At 45.2% G+C, this 9,620-nt stretch overlaps 1 protein-coding gene across 1 annotated transcript in view; it reads right to left on the bottom strand.

The window, feature by feature from the left end:
* MIB2 (mindbomb E3 ubiquitin protein ligase 2) overlaps nt 1-8,268 on the bottom strand; it is a gene marked incomplete at its 5' end in the record, with an annotated part of 16,121 nt that extends 7,853 nt beyond the window's left edge. The window contains 7 exons of the mRNA XM_008944846.1: nt 1-57; nt 684-832; nt 2,753-2,886; nt 3,924-4,086; nt 4,808-4,912; nt 6,124-6,231; nt 8,126-8,268. The exon at nt 1-57 is cut by the window's left edge and continues 133 nt beyond it. Of these exons, the coding sequence (XP_008943094.1) occupies nt 1-57; nt 684-832; nt 2,753-2,886; nt 3,924-4,086; nt 4,808-4,912; nt 6,124-6,231; nt 8,126-8,268 (859 nt within the window). The remainder of the gene's footprint in view (nt 58-683; nt 833-2,752; nt 2,887-3,923; nt 4,087-4,807; nt 4,913-6,123; nt 6,232-8,125) is intronic.
* Nucleotides 8,269-9,620: the final 1,352 nt, after the last annotated feature.

Raw genomic sequence — 9,620 nt, 5'->3', positions numbered from 1 at the left:
AGCAGGTCTGCACTGGCTCCTTTACCAATAAGCACACGGGCAACCTCAGCTTGGTTTCTGATTTAAAAGCAATAAATAAGATTAGATTCAGTCCTGTGCAGACAGCAAGTTCTTCCTCCATGCAAGGCAACAGAGCTTCCTGGGTTTTGTATCCTCTCGACCTCATCCTACCTGCTCTTACTATGAAAAAAAACCAAAAGGCAAAAAAAAACCCAACAAAACAAGCCCTTCCTAATTTGTACTCTAGAATCTGCTCTCTCTTTGCTTTAAATTAACAGGAACCTCCCATTTGTAATGATGAATTCTCCCCTGGTAACTGACAACACAATTTAACCTTCCATCTTGCTCTAGAAAACAGGCAATTACAGAAACCAACCAAGCAAACTAATTCAAAGCAACTGAACCACCTCCCCATCCCCATCCCCCTGGAAAAACAATCACCAAAACCTCCTTATCACTTGTTCTGATTCCTCCCAAAATTTCTAGCACAGAAGCTGACCTAGCTGTGGATGTTAAACTAGTGCACTAAGAAATGCACCCGTGTCCTTGAAGCTCAAAAACATTGTGTGAACTGTGTTAGAAACTGGCTGTTGAGCTCCAGGACCACACACCCTTCAGACAGAAATGTCCTTTTGCAGCCCTTCAGGTCTTGCATCAGAGATGGCAAGAAGAAGATACCCTACCCAAAGGCTGCATAGTGCAGTGCTGTGTCCCCCTCTTCATCCCTCAGGTTGACAGAGGCGTGTGCCTGCAGCAGCATCTTCACCACATCCAGATGCCCCTGGTAAGAGGCAATCTGCAGGGCAGTCCTACCCTGGTTCTTCGTGTCGACCTGCAGGAAGGGCAGAGACACAGCAAACAGCTTGGTTAGGAAAGACCTTCCTTGTGTTCATGCTCCAGAGCAGGCCTAGCAGGATGGAAGCCACTAACTGCAGGCTCAGAAATGCTAAGGAGCATCCCTGCCCTGTTGGCTCTGCTCTATGGACATCAACTACAAGGTTGACCTTGCTGGAAAGAGGACAGCACATTTAGTTAAGAAGGGAGAAGCAAGTGAAGGGAGCTGGAAGCCAGGGCTCTAATTGCAGCTCTGATGCCAAATCCCTCTCTGTCTGCAAGCAGAATACTTCTTGACATCTCTGCCAACAATTCTTTTCCCAAAAGGAAAATGTGTGAGGAGATCAAATGAGCTTTGCATAAGGCTTTGAAGGTGCCAAGTCCCCATTGTTCTCTTACTCCAGGTACTCTGCTGGGCACAACAGCTGGAGGGTTTATCACAGTGCTGAAGTGCTGCAATGAGATTTTTGAGAATTAGAAGGGATTGAAGAACTAAGAGAGGCTGTATGAAAAGAAAGGGGGAAAAAAAAAAGAAGCTACTGAAAGCAGTGGGAGGCTAAGGAGAAGGGATGAAGGAGCTAGCAAATCCTCAGCAGACTGGCAAGGAGAACTGAAGGGTTTTTCCCCTGCAGCTGGTTCTGTGCAGCAGCCAGGAGAGCAGGACAGGCAAGGCTTCCCTTGATTCACCCAAAATGATGGACAGTCCTTTAGGCAAGAAGGTATTAAAGGCTACTGAGTTATTCTTCCATTTACACAAGAAAAGACAATGCTGATTAGCTGGAAAGGCCTTGGCAAGCAATTCCAATTTGCACTACCAACTGAGCCTCAAATCCAGCCTGCTCTTGCCTCATGTAACACTAACAGAAATAACTAGTTAATACAAATATTACCATAGAAATACAATATAGAAAAGAAATAGAAATCTAATAAAAATAACTAGTAACATAATGGATTACTGACTCTTGGCACTTTCTTATCTGGGATAAAATCAACAACTGCAGGTGTTTGTCTATTCCTCCCATCTCCAGAGACTCCATTAACTTGGTAAATGAAGAATTGAAATAAATACCAGGCAACTAACCACTACATCAGCTTCACAGGGGTTCCTTCAGAATCCATCCTAGTTTTCCTGGTTCCTGGATCCAGCTGCTCCTGCTGGCCACGCAGACATGGCCTCAGCAAAACTTATGATTTGTTACCAGGGGTTTCCAAGGACACTGCTGAAATACTTTGTTCTCTGTTTCTCCTTTTTAAACCTGTTTATGAACCCTCTATCACTCACTGAAGGAGCTTGAACCTTCAAACAGGCAGCTTGAAAGAGCAGTGATTTGAGTAGATGAGATCCTCTGGCACTTTGCAAGCACATAAATTGTTCAGCAACAAGTCAAGCCCAGATCCCTGCTTCAGTCAGACATGAGATAAGACACTGCACAGACATGCACAGTATCAGGATCTGGGCAGCTTTTCTCTTTCCTGATTCCAACAATATTGTTTTGCAAGGTCAGCTAAGGACAGGCACATTCAGCCAGACACAACCCACAGCTTTCTTTCCAAACAGAAGATAGATGGACATTTGGTACTCTTATCATAGAAAGAAACACCTCTTCCCACTAAATCTATAGGTGCAGTGTTCATATGGGAACTCTGGGAGAAGTCTGCTTTGGAAATGGGTTTTAAGTACTTAACTCTAGTTCAGTTTTACTGCCACAAACTGGAGCTATAAAATATGCACATTTAAAATACAAATTTAATCCTCAATAGCAGCAAAATAATTTTCCAGCTCTCAGGAGCTAATACTAAGCCTGAAAAATCTATTCTTTTTCTCCCAGCCTTTTCCCCACTTGACTACAAAATTTTATAACAGCATTTTAAAGAGCAGCAAGAAAAAGTAACTACTGAGGATGTCTCCAAAACTTGCCTTGTCTGGGTACTTCTGAAGGAGCTCCCGAACTTTAGCCACATTGTTGAGTGCTGCACAGATGACCAGGCAGCCTGCATGCTCTGACTCTGTCTTCTGGGACAGCAGCTTCTCCAACACAGTTATCAAAGTGCCTGGTGGGAATGGGACAGAGCCACAGGTTAAGAAGGCCAAGGAGCACGTGTGTACCTGTGCACAGCTGGCACCATACAGCTGTGTGACCAAAGGGTGGACCTGCTGTGCCTCTAGTACTTCACTCACACAAAGAGCTTTACACACTTGTGGCTTAACACAGAACTTTTGCTTTACAAGTCTTGGTGCTTTGAGAACCCAAGAGACACAAGACCATGCTACAGAAGGCCAACACAGAAGAAACACTACTAAAAGGCAAATAATCTGAAGAGGAATACATGGGTTTGGAAAGGATGCTGTAGGGAAGAAATATAGGTCCTTTCAGATGGGCCCTCTAATTACAGACTTTTGAGTGCTTGAGGGGACAGAGGTGTTGCAGTTCTCCAGATGGAGCAAAGTTAAAAAGTTTGGGCTCATATACAAGTAGTCTCTGGAGTCTGTTTAAGACTCCTCTACATAGCAAAACCAAAAAGAAAAAAAGAGGTCTGTCATCTGTCCTGCATGGTCCTGACATCTGGGTTCCTTTCAACTCAAAGCATTCCATGATTCTGTGATGATCTAAAAGTAGTAAGTATGGTGAGCCTACAAAAGATTCTGTGATCAGATGTGTGAAACAGACAAACCCCCATCTACACATCATGGGATCCCAAATTCATTTGCAGGGTGGATCAGACAAAATAATCACTGATTTGACAACACTTCCCAACAAGGACCTGGGAATATTTCACAAGCACTCAAGAATCACCTTCCTACAGGAAATGCAGCCCTGTGGAAAGGGAAATTGAGGCAGATCAAGGCAGAGGAAAATACTGAACCTAGGGCAGTTTTACAGTTAGCAGTCTCAAGTCCTAAATTCTGTATTTTCCTGTTAAAGCCAGGTTTGCTTCCCCAGTAAGGCACAGCTTGGGTTTGGAGCTCTGTCTGGGGATGAACAAACAGCTGGAGTTTAACACCGTCCGAAAACTGTTGCTGCTGTTACACCAGAGCAACCACATCACAAACCCCAAGGGATCAGCCATCCCTGCTCTCACTATCTCACTTTTTGATTCCTTTGCATTCTCTGTTGTCATGAGGTTTGCTTCCTCCTCTCTCTGATAGGCTGTCAGGCAGGCTGGGTTAAAGGTCCAGGACTGCCCTCCAACCGACACTCGCAGATCTCCGTCCCCGTAGACTTTGATCACTTTGCCAATGTGCCCCAGGGTCTGCAATGGAAAGAGAGAAAGGATTTTTAAAAGGTACAACGTGGTTTGCTGTGCAGCTCAGAACCAAAGCAATGCTTCTAAGAGTGGTTTGGCAGGTGGCACTCCTGCTGTGTGAAGAGAAGCACTGAACAGCGACACACACGCAGACAGCTCCCGCTTCAAGGACACCAGAGGGTTCTCAGCAGCTTCTCCATTACTGGTTTTATGTAAGAAGGGTTTCCCAGACACATTACAGATGTCTGGACATGAAGGTGGTAAGACAACAAAACATGGTCTGAAGAACACTGAGAGAACTGCTAAAACTGGGATTAGGAAAGGTCTCCTCTGTGCATTTAACTGCTCCTGGAGGACACCCGTACTCTGCTTTTCAGCCATACTGGGCTGATCAGATCATTCTTCCACTTAGACACTTTCCTGCCTCATTCCAGAGAATTAGGGAGGATGTAAGAGGTCTTGGTTACTTTGGTTAGTGAAACCTCTCCTCTGACTTTCTAGTAGCCAAAGCCTTTGTTAGATTCCCCACTTCCCCCTTTGCCTTGGGTGCTGCAACAGCACTGGATCACCGGTAGCCAGCAGCACCAGGCAGCACTTCTCTTGCAAGGCCTCAGCAGTCCCAGGAAGCTCTGTGCACTCACTGACCAGCAGGACTACTGGAGGCCCAGTCACTATTACTAATTGCTCAGGAGGTTACTGGAGTGTGCTGGAGCTGGTGTGCACTCACAGGTGCCATCTCATCTGTCCACTCCCCATGACCAGGTTGGAACCGCTTCACTGTTTCCATATCATCTATCACCCGGACAACATCACCAACCCAAAAGGTGTTGAGCTACAAGAAAAAGAAAGTCATAAGCTTTGGGGGGATGAAGCCTGGAAAAAAAATAAAAGTAGCCATCAGCCCTTCCACCCCAGCCCACCCCCCTCAGGAAAGCCCACCAAAGGAGAAGCCCATTCACTCAAAACCCAAGGCATTACAAATGTAAGCACAACTACCAAGAAATCTGTAATCCCTGCACTGCAAGTCCAAGGGCTGGGGTATTTCTGGTTTAAGACAAGTGCATATTTACATAGGGAAATAATTGGGGACACAATACTTTTCTTCTTTTCTTTCTTCATCAAACCATTTATAATTAATAGCAGTATAAAGAACTTTCCTTGGTCCACCTCCCCACCATACCTGACTTGGCACTGGCGATTTTAATGCAGTTTAATAAGGAAGTTAAATCTGGTTTGGTATTTAGAACAGAAAAGGGAAACCAGAGTTTATCTCTGCTGGTAATTTGCCAAATGCTCCCTCTGCTCACTGAGCTAAGAGGGGAGCACTGTCAAAACACACTTTTCAAAGCAGACTAATTCTGCACAAAACAGTCTGACACTGCATTTTCCATTGGTATGGCAGTTTTTAGCATTGTGTCCTTGTTCAGGTCTTCCAGAATTCTGCAGCTTTCCAGCAGCTCCTCCTATACCTATTAACCCTCTTTCTAATCATCCACATTTCAAGTACTCAAACCTCTGGGGAAGGGCAGAGCTATGAGCTTCAGAAATGCAGACACAAAATTAGAAGAGCTGGATTAAAGACTCAAGTCATCCAGAAGAATCAGAGAGAAGCGAGACAAAAAATGATGCAAAAAGGAAGATAACATGAAGACACAAGAGCAAGGAAGAAAACAAAGTCATATGGAAATGATGCAGAAGAAGATTCACCACAGATGAAAGGCAGCAGCAGAAGGATGAGCTACTGTAGGTCTACCATTACCACTCTTACCAAAGAAGCTGAAATGAAGAAATGCAATTTACCTTCAGAACTAACAGCATTTGAAATGCAAAGGTTCATAAAACTGCACAGCCTAGTAACCCAGCTCCCACTGTCTGCAGCCAGCTGTCTTAGCTCTGATGGCCTGCAGGATATTCTGCCTGCTTTCAGAACAGCAGTCTCTCTTCAGCACTTGAGACACACAGTGCCCTAACACAGCAGGTGAAATGGACAGCTATTCCCTGAGGCATTTCTAGTTCCAGCCAAGCTCACCCATCAGCACCTACCTTAGTCAGAGCTCCAGGGTGGAAAGTCCAGCGGGTGTCACTGTTGAACTGGACCCTCACGTCCCCTCTGTCCGTGATCCTGTGCACAGTCCCTGTCTGCCCAATGAACTTTTGATAGGGGGGAAAAAAAAAGTAGGGGAAACCCCCTAAATAAATCACATTGCTTAATAGTGGGAAAAGCAGGCATAGATGGCTAATTCCCCCACCATTTCCAACTCACAGACTAACAGTGCTCCCCACACTGCCTTAGATGAGGTGCAGTTTTTCTGCAGAAGGAGGGAAAGGCTGCTTAAGAAGCTCCTCTAAAGTAGCAGCACATTGAGGGAAGAGGATGATAGGAATACAAAGTGTGAAAATCCTTGGAAACACACCACAAATTCTCCTCCTCTTTCCACATAACAAAGGTGGGCAGAGATCACAACATTCTTCTGCAGTACAATACCAGCAAGGCATGCTCCAAGAGGGAAAAAAGAGGGTGCATGATAGAGGAGACCACAGAAAAACAAAGTTGTGCAGAGCACAACTGCTGTATCTAGTGATTCTGGCAGGTGCTCAGCAGCTGAAAGTTTTGAAGGAGACAAAAAGTCCTGATTTTTGAGATGACAGGATTTTACAATTCCTCTAACATCCCTTTCTACACCTGTGCTCACCAACAACAGGAATTCAAAGTGCAGAGGTTTAACAGCCTAGCAGACTAGATGAGCTACACAGCAAAGTTCAAAATCTACAGCTTTGGGGATGAAGGACTTAGCTGGAATAAAAAAATTCATGGCCTCACTGACAGCCTTCTTAAAGTCATGCCAGAAGACAGCAAGTCCCTGCCTGCCAGGCCAGCAAAAAAACATACCAAACGGACTAATGCTCAGTGGAGAGATTTCCACTTTGAAATAGAAATGACATAGTTTGTGTGGATATTGTACAGTCTGATTTCAAAAAGACCACTCCCCTACAGGGCAGGTTGGGCTGGGATACATATATAATGTGCCTTTGTAAGTTTACAGCACTGCTTTCCACACCAAGGCTTCAGACAGCTGCCTCAGAATCAGCCCTGCAGGCATTTGGGTCACTTGTGGCTATACACTTTCCTCCCTCTCCAAAAAGCCACTTTTATACAAGTTACTAATGCAGGCTCAGAAACAGGTTCTTATTTCTGTAACAGCATCAAAATGTGATTTTGTCTTGCAGTAAATCTACTGCACAACACCAGTACTGCCTCCCTCAAAACATGAAGATAAATTCATCTATTTTGGGCAATATCTGTAGGCTGTTAAAAAGACAAAGTTGACTTGAGGAGAAACAAAAAGCCTAGATCTTTTCATTTAAATAGCTAATTTATTAATTTGTCTGAATGTAAGCCCACATTGAACATTCACAACCCCCTGGAGACTTACTTCTGTGATGACCCCCTGAGATGCTACTCTACAGTAATAGGTGTCACTTCTGTCTTCACTTCCTCTACTATCTGAGATTTTCTAGACCACAGGTGAGAACAGACTGATAGCACTTCAAACAAGACATCAGGCTAAGCTAGAAGAATATCCTATGGGCCAAGAAATTTTAGCCCTGCCCAGGGATAGACCCCACTGTTGACAAAACACAACTTCCATTCATAGTAACACATAGTTCAAAGGGAGCCAAACAAGGACTGGCTCCAGAACTCCAAGGAAAAGATCTGTGCCTCATTTAAAAACAAACAAACAAGCCATTCAATTTTTGCACTGGCTTCCAAGACTTTTGACCCATCATGGACTCTTTAGAAACCATGTGGGGCTCCACAAGGCAATTCCCATAGAACATAGAATTATCTGAGCCTAAAAATAAGTCTGACTCCAGTGTGCTATCAGTGAAGAATTTGTATTTGTGCTGGGGTCAACAGAGGATAAATGCAGAAGGTAACAGGCTACTCAGGGATATTCTGGTAACTTCATAGCCAATGCCTACTCACACAGGCTGGGACAGTGACCAGTCATGACTGAGAGAACAGCAGCAAGCAGCAGCATACCTCTGCCATTTTAGGATTCCAGCCCCCGTGGCCCTCCTGCATCTCCCGCAGGATGTCAATGTCCAGCAGGCACTTCACCTTGTCCCCGTGCTGGAAGGGGTGCCTGTCTGTGCTCTCCTTCCTCTGCAGCTCAGCTGGCTTTCCTGAAGAGAAGAATGACACCACCCACATGCATGCAGAACACAACAACACACTGTGTCTCACTTGGCTTTGTCACAAGGGTTGCCAATTAACACAGGCTTAATTCATAGAATCAGAAGGGTTGGAAAAGACCCCCAAGATCATCAAGTCCAACCATCAACCCAACACTACCATGCCCACTGAACCACATCCTAAAGTGGCACATTATGTGTTTTTCACAAGGGTTGCCAATTAACACAGGCTTAATTCATAGAATCAGAAGGGTTGGAAAAGACCCCCAAGATCATCAAGTCCAACCATCAACCCAACACTACCATGCCCACTGAACCACATCCTAAAGTGGCACATCTATGTGTTTTTTGAACCCCTCTAGGAATGGTGACTCCACCACCTCCCTGGGCAGCCTGCTCCAACGCCTCACCACTCTTGCAGTATTATTCTTCCATATCATTCTTCCCAATATCCAATCTAAACCTTCCCTGGTGCAACTGAAGCCCATTTCCTCTCATCCTATCACTTGTTGCTTGAGAGAAGAAACAAACATTCACCTCACTCCAACCTGCTTTCAGGGAGTTGTCAAGAGCAATAATGTTTCCCCTCAGCTGCTCCTCACAAGCCATGTTCCCCAGACCCCTCACCAGCTTCACTGCCCATCTCTGGACCCACTCAGGCCCCTCAAGGTCTTTCTTATCCTGTGGCACTCAAAACTGAACCCAGTGCTCCAGCTGTGGCCTCTCCAGTGCCAAGTTCCAGGGGCTGCAGAACAGAGCAAACCCCTTTTTCCATTCTAGAGTATGCTCTACAACTCCATGGGGCAGCATGACAGAGAGAGATCCTGAGGATTTAGCTCTAACTGGATGTCAGTATGGGTTAAACATGAGGTAGTTCTAACAAGACACAATTTTGCCCCTTCCCAGAGAGGAATCCCTCTGAATTATGCCTCTTTGTGTCATGTCAAACATCAGCAGCTGTTCTTAGCAATTCAGCCACCCACAACTGTTGTTCAACAGACACACCCACACAGCACTCAAAATAAGTTCTCTTCCACAGGCAGGCACATAGCTTGCTTCAGGGAGTGCTCTGCCCTCCCAGCCTCCCTGCATAGTGAGAGGCCATATCCCTGGAAATGAGCTCCCCATCCAACCTTTCCCTTCCCTCATGCTCATGCCAAGCTGCTCAAGGAGAGAAAAGAATGAGGAAGACCTAGTTCTGCTGCTGCAAACTCAAGGACAGACCACTGTTTTCCTTCAGGGGAAAAAAAAAAGATGGCCCTTGCACCTCATTAAAAAATAATACAACTAAATTACACCCTCCTAAGTCCAAAAATCAAATGTAGTTTCCTTGGTTTCATCAG

The sequence above is a fragment of the Merops nubicus genome, unplaced genomic scaffold (genome assembly GCF_000691845.1).
Source record: "Merops nubicus isolate BGI_N331 unplaced genomic scaffold, ASM69184v1 scaffold21357, whole genome shotgun sequence".
Lineage (NCBI taxonomy): Eukaryota > Metazoa > Chordata > Aves > Coraciiformes > Meropidae > Merops > Merops nubicus.
Note: the sequence above shows the minus strand (reverse complement) of the source record. Positions and strands in the feature narration are given on the sequence as shown.